Source organism: Lathyrus oleraceus, chromosome 2 (assembly GCF_024323335.1).
Source record: "Lathyrus oleraceus cultivar Zhongwan6 chromosome 2, CAAS_Psat_ZW6_1.0, whole genome shotgun sequence".
NCBI classification, from domain to species: Eukaryota; Viridiplantae; Streptophyta; class Magnoliopsida; order Fabales; family Fabaceae; genus Lathyrus; species Lathyrus oleraceus.
In genome coordinates this window covers 350,010,950-350,029,318 of record NC_066580.1, presented here as the reverse complement: position 1 = coordinate 350,029,318, position 18,369 = coordinate 350,010,950, and the positions used below count along the sequence as shown (strand labels likewise).

The following is an 18,369-nucleotide window of genomic DNA, read 5'->3' as shown; positions in this document are numbered from 1 at the left end:
AAAATGAAAATGAAAATATTTTAAATTATATTTATTTTATGAACATTTTGATTAAAAAATAAAAATAAAATGACTTAAAACGAATTAAAGTCGGGCGTAAAAATGCTTGAAAAGTTAAAATAAATGCATTAGAATGATCAGCGCGAAATAAACCTTCCGGAAACATACAGTTTTTTGTCAAATTTTGAAATGGAAAATGCCCAGTAAAACACTCAGACGGATCAAAATGTGACCAAAAAGTGGCTGAAAAAATAAATCAAGCATATCAGGTTAAACTATGCGAAACATAGATTAATAAAACTAATGTTTGCAAGCTTGATTTTGAAATTTTTTCACCCGCTGTTTTGCCACACATTTGACAATTGATTCAACCGGTATGTTTGTACATCCGAAAATTTATTTCGACTAATATTTTAGGCACTATACGGTATGGAATGGATGTTATGATATACAGAGATGCAAAAACTATGATGAATGTATTGAATCGTATATTTAGGGTCAAAATCTGGGTGTGACAATAACAATTAGCAATGCATCCATCCTGCAAGTCATCAAACAGTCATGACATTGCAACTCATAACCATGCAGACCATTAGAACATCCTGCAGTAAGTCATCACAATAGAATCCAACCAACGAAATCATTCGTGGAATTTGCAAAGTTAACATTCTGTAATAGACTATTTCATAATCCAAGACCAAGCTATAGCCATTCAGTTAACATCAGCAACAGGGCATCCAAACAAAAATCAAGTTACCAATTAACATTTCCATTAACCAAATTAACTAACAGCAATCAAGTCTCAACAATTAACTTTCACTAACTAACATCATTTCACTCAACTGAACATTTTTCAATAACAGGAAATTGCATAACTCGAGCTTCACCAAATCAGTTACAGTAAAACAAATTTAACTTAATCATATCATTTGCTAACAGAATAGCAAACCTAACTAACTGAGTCTAACACTGTGATTTAGTCCTAACCACTTTTTATCTAATTTCCAGCTAACGGTTAACAGAAGTTAAATTTTCCCAATTAACTCTTTCCTATAAAAGGAGTTCAATATTCATTTCACCCATTGACTCTAAGTTCCAACAATTCATCACAATTCATCACTCTTCACAATCTCTCACGCAAACTCAAATTCACATTTCCCTCTCGAATTCTCAATCTCACGATTTCTCAAGATTAAGAAGAAAAAGAAGAAGAAGAAGAAGAAGAAGAAGAAGAAGAAGAAGAAATGAAGAAGAAAGAAGAAGAAGACTCAGACGCAGAAGAAGGAGATTTGAAGTTTTCAGAGGAACGTACAAGAATTTTGGCGTCTGCTCCGGCGAGTGCCTTCCATTTCTTCACCATTTGATCCATACTAGTTACCATGGTGTATAGGATGATTAGTTGAATCAAAGCCCAAACCTATAGGGCATTGATTCCGAGAGTTAGGGATTCAATTTAATTTCCAAAACTTAGGGTTCTTGAACGTTTGGTCACGATTTGAATGAGTTAGAAGGAATCAAGGAACATGGATGTAATATTTGGACTCGTAGTGAACAAAAGAAGAGTATGATGTGATTGTTTCATGTATTAGGTGTCCGTCGCCGTTAAAGGCTACCTCGGACGCGGCGGAGGAAGCTTGGATTCAGTGGAGGGAAGAGAAAGTTATCTTGAAATTATTTAAACTCAAGTAACACATGGAAAACATGTTGATTCATTTGGCACGTGGTTTTGGATGTTGATTCCTTCATTTTTGCCTTGCCTTGCATTGGGCTTTTGGCCCAAACTCCCTGCTTTCTGTACTACCATATGCTTATACACCCCTTGTTTTCCCTTTCTGAATTGCAATGGGCCCTAGCATGGGCCTGCACGTGTTCTGGTTATTGCACCTTGATTTTCTGGATATAGACCCCTTGTTTGGCCTTGTGTTTTGCATTTTATTTACTTTTTAAAACTTTTGGTACATTTTTAGTGATAATAAATTCATGTTAATTCATTTTAGTTTCTAATTAGGTTTTGTTTGGAAATTAACATGATTAGTTTGTTAATTAGGATTAAATGAGTTGATTAGTTCTATAATTGTTTTGAAATGTAATAAAAATTATGTGATTAACCAAAGTTTCTTAATTTAGGTTAGATCTTAATTTCACATGATAATTGTAAATAAAATTGGTTTAATTTTAGATTTTAATTCTTTTGTTTAGAATTTTAATTGATCAAGACTTTGTTTGTTCATAATCTTTTAGGTTTAATTGATCCCTTAATCACATTGTTTCTTGTTAGACTTTGATATGTTTCTCTGATTAATTGCAACTTAACTAAGGGCATGCTCCCTTAGATATAAGTGTTCAGAATCAAGTTCAAATGATTAATCATTATGGTTTGCAGTCCTTATCTCTTTGTGCATGAATTTTCAACTATTTTCACCCTGATTGATTCAGTTGATCAAATTCCGCTTAGATCAATTAAATCCCTTGACTGTGCTTATTTCCCATGTCCATTAAAGTAATCAAAAGTCTCTTGATCACTTGATAGAACCATTTCCATGTACTGGATGCATTGGATATCCAGACATCGATGAGTTCAATACTTCGCATACAAGTCAATACAAGTTAGAAATTATAGACAAACTGAATTATTGTTCAAGCACAACAAAGGTTCGCCTTCAACACTCGTCATTTATGATGCAAATTGCACGTTATGAGCCTTAAGTAGTAGAGAAGGGGTGAGAGGGAGCATTCCTATCCCCATTCTGAATATCTTTGGGTACGGAACAAATGACCTAGTTTCTCATTGTATTCTTCTCTACTCATAGATTTTAGTGCAATTTAAATCGAGTAATTCACAAGTCTTTCTACACAGATGTAGCATGCAGACTGGAGATCAAGCTCTCAACCTATAGGATTTATTTCCCCTTTCCTTTCTTTGTTTAGTTTAAGACTAAAACCATTTTTGCATATGAACTCAAAAACACTTAAAAATACGATTAGAATTGTGCGCCACGAGCCTTAAGCAATGGAGAAGGGGTGAGAGGGAGCATTTTTATCCTTATTCTGAATATCTTTGGGTACGAGACAAATGACCCAGTTGTTCAGAGTATTCACCTTTATTCATAGACTTTACTGCAATTCAAATCAAGACATTCTTTTCAGAATAAAACCAAATTTAACTCATCAAACTCATTTTTTCCTTTGGGCATCTTCTTTTCAAAACTTTTCAGAAAGGACATCTTACTTCCGTTCTACCGCGGTATGGAAAACACTTAAGCCTCTCATGCGTGAGCATACAAGTCATGTTTAACTACTAGAGTGCGATCCAAGCACATCCATTCTACCATAAACAAACAAATTATTAAGTCTCCATGCGTGACCGTACAAGAAATGTTGATTGTTAGAATTCGAACATTAACATTACTCATTAAAAACAACCAACGCATCCGTATTTTCTACCACGAACTATGGAGCTCTGACTTCCTTATTGCACGATGAGGATATGTAGGCGCAAGGGATCAAATTCTTGGCGAGCACATTAATTATTATTTTCTCTTCCACCCTAATTATTAAAACCTTTTTCTCCTTTCACGATTAATCTTTATAGTAACACTCGTTTGTGCATAGAACAATCAAGACGGTTCTTGTTGAGTACAACAGATGTAAGGGATTCAAATACTTTCCCCTTGCATAACCGACTTCCTTAACCTATTTTCTCTTCCCCCGAGTTTTATCGATGTTTTCCCTTTCCTTCGGGAATAAATAAATTTTGATGGCGACTTTGTTGTATCTTTGTGTGTGTGATGCACTCAGGTATATTTCGCGTAGCTTCATGGACGTCTTCAGATTCAGAGTTTGTCTTCTATTATCTCCACACTTAGCAAAATAGTTAGAGTATAAAATTGTGCTTTATATTTTGTTATCATCAAAACTCAAGGATAGTTGTAGGAACAAACTTGTTATAACAATCTTCCCCTTTTCTGACGATGACAAATTCATGTATTTTGATGAATAATTTTTACTTGGATAATAATATTTATAAAACATCAGAGATAGGTTTATAAGATCCCCCTGAGTTTTATATTTATCAAAGTTTTTTTTCTTCAGAGTGAGGTTTGTAAGCTCCCTCTGAGTTGAGACTAGAAGAAAATTGAAGTTCAGCATGATTTTAGCAATGTTTAGGTTTTATTAGGGTTACTAGATATATCAAAATAATATTCATTTTCTCCCCCTTTTTCATCAGTAAAAAATATTAAGGTAAACAGTATAGCATAACAAGAAGTGAATGCAACAAGAGTAAAAGATAACCAAGAGAAAGAAAAAAAACTTTCATTAATAAAAAAATACAAAGGAAAGAAAAAACTTTAAGGACATGAAAAAATACAAAAAGGAAAGGAGAAACCAGAGGAGGGAGATTTCAGCACTAAAGGTGTCTTAAACTACTCTGAGCTTCAGAATCTAGTGATTCTCCAGAGCCTCGATTAACCTAGCTTCCTGCATTTACTCCACTACTCCTTCTTGATGGAAATTTTCAAAAAGAACTCTTACAAAAGGAATGAGAAAATATATTCATTTATGAGAGGTAATTATCTTTTTCTTCAAAAAAATTAAGAGAGTGAGGGGAAGGTTAACCTTGATCCTAGACAAGATGAAGATGATAAGATGTTTGTCATCATAAGAGAGTGTTTCTAGAGTATCTTCAAATGGCTAAATGTTTGACACCAACAATTGATGCTATATTTTCTCCTTGGAAAGAAGGGATGAGACATCAGCAAGATTATTTTTGGTGGCAAGGATCTTGCCTGGAATGTCTTCAAGAAAGGGATTTGTTCTTGGGTACATGTTCATAGGGACCTCAGTCTCCTTGATTTGGATTGTCTTAGCAATTAGATCAGGAGTTAAGGTGATGGGAATTTCAAAAACATTAGATTAAGTGCATGAAGCATCTTGTCTAAGCGGTTGAAGGACACATTTGTCCAAAATTCTTCCACTTATGAGAATAAAAAACACTAAATTGAATTTTAACTTCGAAGTTGTAAGACCTCCTTGTCCCAAGGCTTTCACTCGATCGAACCTGAATTGCACAATCTTGTCCAAAACCTTCAAACCCTAAAGATCTTGAAGGAAAACCCCACCTTGGTTTTCTTATTTGAATCCCTCAAAGATATAAACCCAATATTCTCATTACAACAAACCTAATTGGACATTATCAATCCTAATCTAGATGGCACAGAATCAAAAAATGATTATGTGTAGTTTGGTTTTGTGCATTCATAGATTAAATTGAAGATGATGAGATGCTTTGAAATCTTAGATTCATGTAGGTTTTACTCAGTCTAGAAACCTTACTAAAGAATGATGCATGTATGAAGTATTTATATGCATGAGTGATTTTAGGGGGAAATTAAATGCAAAGGACTTATAGAAGTTACGCCATGTTCGATGCATAGGTCAATCTGTCCAAAGTCATGTGTCGACTTATGACTGTTATGTGCTCCTTATGTGTCAACCTAAAGACTTGGCACACGAGACAGAGGCCACAGGCTTTAATACCTTAGCATACGTGTCGACCTATAGACTACATGTGTCGACATGAAAAAATTTCCATAGTTCGACCTATAGTTGCATGTGTCAACCTGTAATGCTATTTTTCACAAAAATTGATTTTCATGCATGTTTGATGCATGAGACCTTTTCCACATTGTTTCCAAATACTTTTATGCTTCCTAATGCTAAGATACACATAAAGATTCAGAGGATACCGTCCAATATACATTAACGCTAAAGTATCCTAGTTTTGACATCATATAAAACACATCTAATGGAAGTTGCACTCACACACTCCCCCTTTTTGATGATGGCAAAACTTGAGACGATGCGTTTGCAATTAAACGCTCCCCCTGAATATATGCACCTCACAACTTCATCTTGCTCCCCCCCCCCCCCCTTTGACAACATAAAAAAGAAACGAAGCAATCCATGAGAAGAATCTTAAATCACGCATAAACCAATATAACATATAGAGGCGGTTTGCAAAGATAAAAGCATTAATATGATAGCACTCACATAGAATGATTTGCATATTGAAAAGGAATTCCTAAACATAAATAAAAGACAATAATTCAACAATAGAACATAATTGTCACAATTTATGCCAAATAATCACAACACAATCATGAAGAATGAAGGATACAGAGTGAATACAAAATACTTGACATGCTACAAAAGTGACACGATTACGTGACATATGCCTTTGGTGCTCCCGAAATGTTGCACATGCATGTGCTCTAGCAAGGCGATAAACAAAGTACCACCATACAAACCAAAAACAAAGATGAAAATATAACAATGACACACAATCAAGAAGTAGATAGTTAATAACACGAATTAACAATGTTTTGTTTACCTATGTAAGCCCTTCTTCAGTGTATATTTTCGAGTTCAAACTCTTTCTGGCCACCGGATTTGTTGATAGAGTTGAACAGTTTCATCTAAAGCATGACATGCAAGAAGTAGATAGTTGTGTCGTTGTCTATCCATGCAAACCTCGTGAATAATGCAGAATAAACACACATTGGTGCAAAACTTTAAAAAAAAGGTGATGAAATAATTATCCACAGACCTTTATGCTAAGAATAAATTCAACATTTTAGGAGATTTATTGATATCATCCAAACCCTTTTGATGTAAAAAATAGTTTGGCATATTAACTTTAAAAGTTTGTTAACAACAAAAACAGATGATCATACGACTGAAACTCACTGCCATGGTGAATCCCTAGTTGGCAACAAGTCCCCAAAAGTGAGATGTTTTAGAATCAATTGGATTGTTCCAAAATGCTTTTAAATCAACCATATGATACCATTTCTACTACAAATTATCATTACTAAATTATATGATTTCAACAAAGTAAAAGATCTCATATCACAAATCTCTAGTATGTAAAAGTAAATATTTTGTTCAAAACCAAAATAGTAAGACTACACCAATTTCCACAACAAAAAACTAATCAATTATTCCACTCATAAATAAATGGTGAAAAATAATGTCCATCAATCGCACACCAGTAAAGTTAAAGTCTTACATAGTCCACTAAATAAGCCCTCTCTTCCAATCTATTATTGGTTATCAAAATATTTAGTATAAAAAAATAAAACAACAATAACAATCAAACCTTATTCCATTAAATGGAATAAGGTATATGAATTAACTTTGTTTTGTTTACCCATACAAGCCCTTCTTCGATGTGTGCTTTTGAGTTCAAACACTACTAGTAAATTGTTTGTGGCCATTACTTAACTACATGATACTTGAAGAATAAATCATCAAAGTAATTCACAATAACACACAACTTAAATTTGAATAATATAACAATATAAATTCCTCTTATCCAACTGAAAAACTAACAAATGAAACCCTAAAGATTCAATTGAATTGAGATTATTTCATAATCTACCAATTCAATGCAATTGCAATTTTCAGAATTTATGAATTTCATAAAATATAAACCTTAATCCCAAATTCCATAATTCCTGCGTAAGAATTGAATCAACTTCAACTTAAAATACAAACCTCAATCCCCAATCCCCAATTCATAAATCGCAGACTAACTTCAACTTAAAATACAAACCATAATCACCAAATGGATTGTTTCTGGGTAAGAATTCAAATCAACTTCAACTAAAAATACAACCCTAATACCAAATTCAATCATTTGTGTATAATAATTCAAATCAACTAGATTTTGGAAAAATATAAAGACTGAGATGGATACGAACAACTACATGTGAAAGAAAATGACGATATTCCACTATGAATTTAGGTGATGGAATAAATGAAGATGAAATATTTGATACCCTTGGATGACCAACACAGCCAATACGAAGTAAATGTTACCTCTTAAAGCTATATATTGAACAGGAAACCGATACGAAATTGGGTGAGGGAAGAAGACGAATAAGATGGATAATACTTAATTGAAAACATTGAATGATGAACCGAAACAAATAAGAATTCAATATGCACTATTGGAAGAGAATGATAAGAAGAAGAAGATGAATAGATTTCAAAAATTCATTCGATCTTTCGAAATATGGATTTGGAATTTAGAGATTTCAATTGAAAATTGATTTTGTCAAACAAAAATTATTTTTAATCTAATATTAATTTCATGGAAGACTAATATACAATAAATAAAATTTTATATAAAATGATGATGTGGCTGTTAATATTTATAGTAATGTGTTTTGACTAGTTAGAAAGATTGACTCCAAAAAAAAATTCAACAAGTTCCTCAGAAAAGCTCCCTCAAAAGAAGGCGTAGTTGTAGGGGAGGTATATATATATATATATATATATATATATATATATATATATATATATATATATATATATATATATATATATATATATATATATATATATATATATATATATTGAAGCCTAATGAGAAATGGAAGATACTTCTTGTCATATCTAGTGCCAACTTGCTCTTCTTAATGGTGGACTCGCCGGGTTTTATTCATAACACTTGTATTCTTTTCACACATAAAGTCTTCACCTTATCATGTGCTAACTACTCTAAGTTTTATTTTTCTGTATAAACAATATAACTTTCGGGGAAGGTTCTATAACGAAGTAACCATGAAGTTCAAAACTGAGTTGTCACAAACAACAAACTACCCTTATAACTTTCTTCCATGAAAGTTTACATAGAAGCATAAACCTTTAAAATCTAAACGACTATATTCATAGTGCTACAAATATATACACTAGTATTAACATATAGTCACATAATTAGCATCATAATGGCATGGCCATATTCATCTTCATCTTCCACATCTTCATCCAACCATACACCTCAAGAAAAGCACGAAGTTTTCATAAGTTTTAGAAGTGAGGACACACGCAACACTTTCACAAGCCATCTTAACGGTGCTTTGAAAAGATTAGATATAAAAACTTACATAGACAACAATCTCAAAAGTGGTGATGAAATACCGGCTTCTCTTGTTCGGGCCATCGAAGAAGCCAAGCTCTCCGTCGTTGTTTTTTCAAAAAACTACGCGGAGTCAAAATGGTGTTTGGAAGAACTTATGAAAATACTCGAATGTAAAGAGACGAGAGGGCAAATTGTAGTGCCAGTTTTCTATGACGTTGATCCTTCTAATGTAAGGAATCAAAGGGGAAGCTATGCTGAGGCTTTTGCTAAGCATGAGAGGAAATCTGAGGAGATGAAAAAGTTGCGAGAATGGAGGAATGGTTTGACAGAAGCTGCTAACTTTTCTGGCTGGGATTGCGATGTCGACAGGTAATTTTATATCAATCAACTTCTTTCCATCTTTTTAAGAAGATTGATTTTGACATTCAAAAACGTGTAACAGAACAGTTTGTTGTCTGTTTGTCTGCTTTTTCTGTATAATCTTGATTATACGTATTTGATCTTTACCTGTGCTATTTTTGTTAATCTTTGTGTACAGGACAGAATTGGAATTAGTTGAAGAAATTGCTAAAGATGTTCTAGAAAAGGTGGATCGAGTTTATGTGAGTGATCTAGATCATGAGATTGATAAGTTAGAGAAACTTGCAAAGCTCCAACATGAATTCTATTATAGCATTATTACAGTTGATAATCTGAACAAGTATAATGCAACTGTTAAACGAATTACAGAACTTAAAATGGAGAGAAGTCTTCGTTTGCTTCGTTTGACACCTGATTTGCTTTCACATTTAGAGGGCCTTTCAAACAACAATAGTAGGTTTCCATTTTAAACTAATTAATGTATTACTTTTATGAGGAATCAGTTGATGTTTATTAATTGTATGCCAAGTTTCAATTTGATGAGTATGATGATGAAATTTCTTAATAAACTTCGTTTATAAAGTTGGAAAATCAAGGTTGATAGTTCAACATTCTCATAATTTGCTACATATATACATATATTTACATAAATTTAAGCGCATAGAAACCAATGAAGAGAATGAATAAGAAAACTTCTAACAGCTGTCTTTGTATTGATAAAGAAAACTAAGAGTCTACAACATTTTAAAACGTCAACTCGACGAGCTCAAACCGCTTTTAAGATTTCTAAGAATGGTCCACATGAAGGTGGAAACAAAGAAAAGGATGATACCAGTAATGATGGCATACTTCAAACCAAGGTTCACTAGCAAATTTACGAGCAGCCCGGCGAATATGACCCCAAAGAAATTTGCAGACACGGCAGTCCAAAATGGCATATCGAGAATCGACGCTATAATGGCTCCGGACCATGCTCCTGTTCCGGGAAATGGGACAGCTACAAACAGCATCAGACCAAGCCACTGAAACTCCTCCACTGGTCCGGCTTTTGCTTTGGCATTCTTGAACAGAATGTCGAGGAATCGTGATGCAGAAGGGCTTGTAGAAGCGAGGAAAGATGCAAACCTTTTCAGGTAGAGTATGATAAATGGCACAGGAACCATGTTCCTACATCAGTTATATAAAACTTGTTCATTAAACCGGAAAAAGAACTCCCATTACTACCAAAAACAAAATCAATTATTTCAACAAGGTGTTGTGCATCGCAGATCGCTGAAAACAAACAACAATATATTCAAATTCCACTAGGCTTCAGTGATACAGCGCTGCTATGGCCAGTATTTGACGACAATTTGTATTAAATAGGGTATCACATAACTAGCAATTTGTTCAAATTTTGCTACACTATAGCATTGCTACGGACACTATTTGAAACGCTGCTACAAGTATTAAAAACTCTATGTAGCACGGATACTTCTCCATCTTGAGGTATCAGAATGTAGTACTTGCTTCTGATACCGAAACCCATACAACACTTGTATAATCCCTTTCAAACGCTCCTATTGAAAGAACTACATTTAACAAACTTGGACACTTGGCTAACACTCAAAGAAGGCTCAATACCAGAAGTTAAAACTATCAGAAAAATCAACTTATATAAAGAAGTTAATACCTAAAAATTGTTAGAAGCCTCCAATAGACTTCATTTGGGAATGCAATTACCTTCCTTTCTTCATCCTTGTATTCAACACATGCAGATTAGGGCTGTCAAGATTGATTCCTAAGTTTTTTACTAATACATACTCTACACATACACATAGCGAGTGTGTTCATGTCTGTCTGGTGTTCAGTGTCCATGATTGTTTGTGTTTCATATCTTAGGAAAGATAGTCTAATAAGTCAAATACATTAAAATGTGAACACCAAAACCACTTCATCTTAAACTTTAATCATGAGGAATTCTACAAAGGCGAGTTGGGGAATGTGTAGGACTGTAACCATTGGAGATTAGGGGTTTTATCCCCTCTCACACCAAGGATTTATATAACGAGACGCGACGCGACTGTGATCTGAACCGTGACATGAAGGTTTTTTAGGTTGCCTAAACCGCAATGCGGCTGCAATTGAGGATACAGTGGCCACATTTGACCATGATTCTTCGCGGTATCAAGAATCGTTATGCAACCGCGGCCGCAATTGAGGATACAACTGCCGCATTTGACCATGATTCTTCGCAGTATCAAGAATAGTTATGCAACCGCGGTCGCAATTGAGGATACAACGGCCACATCTGATCATAATTCTTCGCGGTATCAAGAATTGCTATGCAACCTCAACCGCTATTTAAAACGCTGCATCACTCTTACAAGTACTAACAATTAACCACCTAACAACAACTAACATTTGATGTTAAAAAGTATCAATTTCTCATCTAAAAAAAAGGTTTTAGAAAAACAAGAAGAAACTAACCCAAGAATGGACACCACAGTCAAAGTTGCAGGGTTGAGTTGCAACCAGTAACCAACAGGTATAGCCCCACGAAGCTCTATAATAGGAAGAGTGGCAAGTGTAAACACAACAACCCAATCCGGCAAGCCCAATTTCCTCAACGAATCAGCAATTTTCAACCCAAATCCAGAAGCTTTAATAGAATCAACAGCAGCATTAGCATCCTTAGAATAAGCAAACCAAGCCAAAGACAAAGAAGCCCAGAAAACCACCCAGAGAGCAAATTTAACCGGCTTTTCTTCATAAAAAACCAGTCTTTCGGGTTCATCAATAGCATCCAAACACTCCTGAGAAGTAGCTTTGATTTGGGTAGGAGCTATTTTTGCAAGAGAATGCGTCAAATGAGGAGAACCATAATGAAGGGTTAATGAGGTTTTGGGTTTAAGAGATGGTTTTGCGTTTAAGATTAGAGAATGGGGGTTGAATAGTGAGATTCTTTGATGGGGTTTTGCTGTGAAACAGAATGGGGATGTTAGTGATAAAGCTGAAGAAGCCATTAGAGACCAAAAAATGAGGTGAAAAATGGATTCTTTTTTTATGTTTGGTGCTAGAAGATTGAGCTATGGAAGTTAAAATGGTTGGTATTGAGATTCATGAAGATGGGTAATGGCTTCTCTGAGAAATTGTGAAGGGTGCATTAGAAAACAAAAACAAACGGAGTTCACAACGTGGTTCTGAATTCTGCTTCTTTTTTTTCGAATTAGAGATTGACCCTTTGAGAGTGAGAAGCAGAAACTTTTGGAAACGGACGAAGACTACGATTCTCTGGAGTTTATATATGAAGTATTAAGCATTTGGTGCATTTGTGATGGTTGGATTGAGATCTGAAAGTATATATTAAAATTAAATTTGTATATAAAAGTAGTGATGAATTTAACTAACTCAAAAATAATTTTAATAATTTAGACAAAATTATATATGGGATTCTTTAAATTATTTAGGCATAATTAATTTTAAGCGAAGTTTCGTGTTGAACCCCTAATTAAAAAACGTTACGTATTGATACCTTAACTTCTCTTCCGTTAACGTATTTGGTCTCTTCCGTTAGTTAGGGTAAGAAAACGTTAAGTATGGCTGAGGTGGCATTGCCAGGTACGCAATCATTCAAGTTAAGACTCAATTGTTGTGTTATAAACCATTTAGGGTTCGTGTTTTCCCAATCTTCATCTTCCTCCTTGCTTTTTATTGTTCATACATCCATCTTCCATTGTGTATTCGTATGTTCATACATCCATCTTCCATCTTCCATTGTGCATTCGTATTCCTCCATCTTCCATCAGTGCTTCAATGTCTAAGAATGCAAGCAGTGCCTCAATCACGGGCTTTGGTACTCTGGATCCGTGCTTTGTAGAAACAAGATAATTTAGTGTTTTTGTCAAGATAATAGTGTTCTTCGTACTGTTACTGATGTGAACAGTGTCACCTATGGAGAGAATTTTGGGATTGTAGAAATTACAGAAATCACATGGATAAGGGATGTAATTTCTTCAAGTGGTTAGGGGATGAATTTGTTGATGAAAGGGATTTGAAGCTTGAAAGACAAAAGAAGAAAATTAGCAAATTGAAGAATGGGGTTATCCACACTGAAGGATGGTTGAAAATGTCAATTGTGGTTGGGATGTTAAGCTTAGGATTGAACCTTATGTTTGTAACAAAGTATTTCAATTAGGATTAGGGTAATTTAGTGTTTTGTTTTCACAATATGAATGTAATCTTCTGTTTATTTAATGAAGAATATTAGTGTTTGTTTTAACAAAGTGTTGTGGTTGTACATTATTCATCTGTTTTAACACTGATACATAACTCGTATAAAAGCTGGAACAGAATATAACCTGTTATAATGCATATTTATAACATTCCAAAAAGTGATACAAAAAGGCATTATAAGTCATTGTCATTAAGCTATTATAAGGAATATCAATAACATTACAAAAAGGCATTACAAACCATTGTCAATAAGCCATTATAAGGCACTAAAATAACATTACAAAAAGTCATTATAAGCCTTTGTCAATAAGTGGCACTAAAATAATATTACAAAAAGGCATTATAAGTCATTGTCAATAAGTCATTATAAGGCACTAAAATAACATTACAAAATGTCATTATAAGGCATAACAAACATCACAACAAACATCAAGGTTGACTTGAAACAGGTTTCCCACCCTTTTGAAGCTTTTTTTTCTTTTTGGGTGGTGGCTGACTTGAAATTGTTGGTTGTGGTGGTTGACTTGAAACTGTTGGTTATAGTGTCTGACTTGAAATTATTGCTTGTGGTTCCTGAGTTAGGGCTCCTTCTGCTACCTGAGTTGGAAGTACCACTGGTTGTGGCAGTTTACATGTGGCATTGTTGTAACCTTCCTTTTGGCAAGGATTGCACTTGATTACATGTTTGCACTTGATTCCATGTCTCATCCCTTACCATTTCTCCAGCTTCTATATTCCTCTTTTTCTTGGGCCTTCCAGCTTTTCTCTTTATTGGTGGTGGTTAGAGCTCAACAACATCAGATTTAGTCCACAAAGATCCCCCATTAACTGGATAAATTGTTAGACGATAGTGCCGATCTAGAAGGGGGATTGAATAGATCAGTTTTGAAATTAAGCGCTTTTTAAAAATGTTTTCAACGGTTGCAGAAGCACCCTAAATCGAAATCGTCTAAACGATCCTGTTAATGGAAAGATCAGATATACGTGAACCAAATGGAATTACTTAAGATAGAGAAAATTAACCCCTATCTAAATCAATCAATTAACTACTATGATCCTTGATATCGTTACCTCTAATAATGCTCAACACAATAAGAGATCAAGGAAAATATTACTAAGTTTGTGCGAAATTAATTTTGTCGAACACTTGGTGTGCACTTCACACCAAGTATCAATTTCACTCAAGTTGAATGTGTAGAATTTTACTCAAACAATTTATCGAATAGTTGATATGCACACCAATCAAGCGATATTGATTTTACGATTAATTTCACACACAAAGTAATTAATGCAGAATTTAAAGAGTTAAGGGATAGAGAGAACAAGACCAGATTTGTTAAGGCAATTCCCATATCGTCCTCGCTTAGGGTACGTCTGCCCTCAATTCTAAATCTATAATTGAGATGTTTTTTATTAACACGTTGCAAAGTCAATACAAGTAAATAAATTATCACTAGCGATCAACCCCTAGAGTTGTTGCAGATCTTATTCTATTCTCTCCCCTTGATTCGAGTTGAACCAAGTTCTTCAAGCACTTCGAACAAACCTCTGTTTACCGCTACCTTATCGGAAGAACGTCTCATTCTCCAAAACTTCAGCTCGGCTGATTTCGAACGCAAGTTGCTTGAACCCTAAGCTTTCTTCACAATCCTCCATTTACCGCTACTTGTTTGACCGAACCTTTCGTTCTTCAAACTTTTCACTCGGCTGAATCTACGAAGCAAAGGTTAGTGCAAAAACCCCCAATTCTTGAAGGACAAAACCTCAAGGGTTTTATTGAAGAAAAACCCACACAAAGTCTCAACCCAAACTAAGATAATCCAATCTTATTTGGACGTTATCACAGTTGCAATACACAATGCTCAACAAAGATTATTATGTGTGATTATTGAGAAATGCAATGAAAAATGAAGATGATGAGCACTTTGGTGTATATCTTTCACTTTTCTTGTTAAAATGTTGAAGAAAAGACATTTGAATATTTATATGATGTATGGACAAATAACTAACATAACAGAAATTTTTTACAAAGTTACACGACAAAAAATTAAGTGAAACATGCGACGAGTCGACTCAAATAGGGGATGAGTCGACTCAAACAGAGTTTATTACATGGTTGAGTCGACCTATGAGTCGACCTGTTCGGACCCGTGGCAATATGATTGGGAAATGAGTCGACCTAAAGAGTGCATGAGTCGACTCATTCAGGTTTTCCAGGAATGAGTCGACCTGTTCGGACCCGAAGGTTTTGCTCTGAGTCATGAGTTGACTCACAGAGGTTAAAATCCCAAAAATGAGTTTTTCAACATATTATGACCAATTTAAGCCTATCTCTTATGAACCTAGGATGTTTACTATGATTAAGTGCATGATTCACATATAAGATATGCTCATATATTCTTGAACACACGGAACCTATATTTTGAACATGTTAAAGGATGAATGCTTTTTATGCTATGATGATATTATTCAAAGACACAATGTGGGCGAATAGAAAGGTCTGACATCATTAAAAAAGGACTAGGCATATTTGCCCTCACATACTCCCCCTTTTTGATGATGGCAAATCATGGCACAAACGCGTACTTTGATGGATATCCTCCCTCTGATTTTATGCATTCCTTTGAACATCCTGCTATATTATCCATCTACTAATGTTTGTTCCTGCTATATTACCTATCTGCTAATGTTTGTTTCCATTACTTTCTCCCCCTTTGACAACATCAAAAAGAGGCAAGGAAACAGTCAACATGTAGTAAAAAATATTCAGAATTACTTAGTCAGCGACTTTGCAACACATGGTCATTAACAACAATGCACAAATCATGTAGTTAATAACAGAAGTACAAGCACAATTAACACACGGTGAAAGAACCAATACAGAGATAACATTACAATAGGTGTTCAACGAATACATTAGGACAAATAAGTATCTAGAAAAACATGCACACATAGGGAAAATTGAGATGCGTTGAGTTTGAACAGTCATCTAAGGTCGTCATCCATTGAACGGTTCATATCTGCCTCTATAACCAAAAGGTGGACGCGTAAGTCTTTCTTATTCATAGAGACTGGTTAATTCAATGACGTTCGTGTTCAGCGTGTTGACGGAGACTGCGAGAACGCGATTTGAGCCTTCAATACTTTGTAGGATGGTAGAGGAAAAGGAGTTGAAATTGTCAATGTGAGTTTGGATTTGGCTCCTTAGTTCTGTATACCGTTCCTCTTGGATGGAAGCAAAGGAAGCAAAATTGTCACCTTGACTCTGAATTTGTTCCTGCAAGGATGCGAACCTCTCCTCTTGAAGTGTAGCGAAGTTTTGTTGCTGGATTTGCATGGCTCTAAACATCTCCATTACTTCAGAGTTTTCAGATGGGGAAGAGGGTGTGGGCATATAGGATGAATGATTGCTGGTTCATCCTGTATGTTGCCATTCACCCTATCCTTGATTATCGGACGGATGTTGTCCGGGAGTAGGATCAAGCCAATCACCATGGTCAGTGACTTAATGCTCATGCTCCATTGGTTGAGAGTGGACTTCGTTATTTGCTTCCTCTTCTTCACCTTCTTCATCATCATCATCATCATCATCATCAATATCTTCCACAGGCCGAGCATTGGTGCCTGGGACTGGTTGATGGGTTTTGTATATTCGTGCAGAGCGATCCCAAGTATAACCCATTAAACTCAAAGTCTTCTGACAAAATTCTTGATGTACAGTTATGGATTTGTAAGTAATTCCTTGAACGGAAACATTTTCTCTATGAAGTACGCTTTGAATGAATGAGGGATAACAGAGAGCAGTTCCTCTTCCTGACTCTTTTAGTGCAAAGATCCTACTTGCAATGTAGTGCGGCCAATTTACCTTTATTTTGTGTTTCAGTACATACACCAGATGTACTTCGGCCTTGTCGACACGGGAGTAACCTCCTTGTTTAGAACGCAGAATAAGCGTCACAATCCAGTGCAAAATTCTGTCAAGAGGCTTCAACTGCCCGGTAGTCACATTAGTAGGGAATAAAGTACTCTGAACAACTTCCGGAGCAAACGGTTTCCTCAGCATTTTGTTTAATGCAGTCCTAAAATCATAGTCGGGTGCATATATATTGTCGGTAATCTTGAGATCAGTTGGAGACGATAGTGGAGAGTGTAGGTGTTTAATTGGTTGCATTATATGGTAAAACACTAGATGGTTACTAATGTCTTGACTGATGTCATGACATGTATGTGTGACTACAGTGTAGTTACTGCAGGACTAGCTAACACAGGATTTATTGAATGTCAAACTGGATGCTGTGACATTCATACCTGTCAACAGATACTAAGGAACAGAACAGCAGGTGTTCTGTTAGAATTTAGTATCTATTTCCAGTCTGGTTATCAAGGAAAGACCAGACCTGGCATAAGGCCTACTGACTGAATGTCAAACTGGATGTTATGACATTCATCATTGACAGCAGCTACTGAAGATTAGACAGAGTGGTGTTCTGCTATACTTCAGCATGTAACTTAGTTTGTTCTTCAAAAGAATAACAGAACTAACTTAAGGCCAATTGTGTAAATGTTAAGTTGGACACTTTGGCATTTATTAATGTAAGCTTTCACTGTAGTATGGTCATTTTGATCATGTACAGGTCAGCAAAATTGTACAGTCTGTTTTCTGGAAAAACAGACTCAGCATATGGACCTTGATGTCAAGTTGAATGTCGTGACATTCATGCCTGACAGCATATGCTATATTGTAGGTTGTTCAGTTTTCTGTTTCAGCTTTTTCTCAGGCTATTCTTCAGGAAGTCAACAGCTTAGAGAAAAACCAGGAAATCAACAACCAATCTACATTCAATGAACCTAACAAATAGCCTATTTGT

General features: G+C 35.1%; 2 protein-coding genes across 2 annotated transcripts; one reads left to right on the top strand and one right to left on the bottom strand.

Annotated features, from left to right (window-relative positions):
• The first annotated feature begins 8,510 nt into the window (after window positions 1-8,510).
• Window positions 8,511-9,868, top strand: LOC127119469 (TMV resistance protein N). The gene is made up of 2 exons (XM_051049702.1): window positions 8,511-9,295; window positions 9,465-9,868. Exons 1-2 carry the CDS (start codon window positions 8,793-8,795, stop codon window positions 9,754-9,756), a joined length of 795 nt encoding a protein of 264 aa, XP_050905659.1. The 5' UTR covers window positions 8,511-8,792; the 3' UTR covers window positions 9,757-9,868.
• Window positions 9,869-9,970: 102 nt separating this feature from the next.
• On the bottom strand, window positions 9,971-12,618 carry LOC127119468 (uncharacterized). Its single transcript, XM_051049701.1, has 2 exons — window positions 11,756-12,618; window positions 9,971-10,453 (listed from the first exon to the last, which is right to left on the bottom strand). Exons 1-2 carry the CDS (start codon window positions 12,289-12,291, stop codon window positions 10,039-10,041), a joined length of 951 nt encoding a protein of 316 aa, XP_050905658.1. The 5' UTR covers window positions 12,292-12,618; the 3' UTR covers window positions 9,971-10,038.
• Window positions 12,619-18,369: the final 5,751 nt, after the last annotated feature.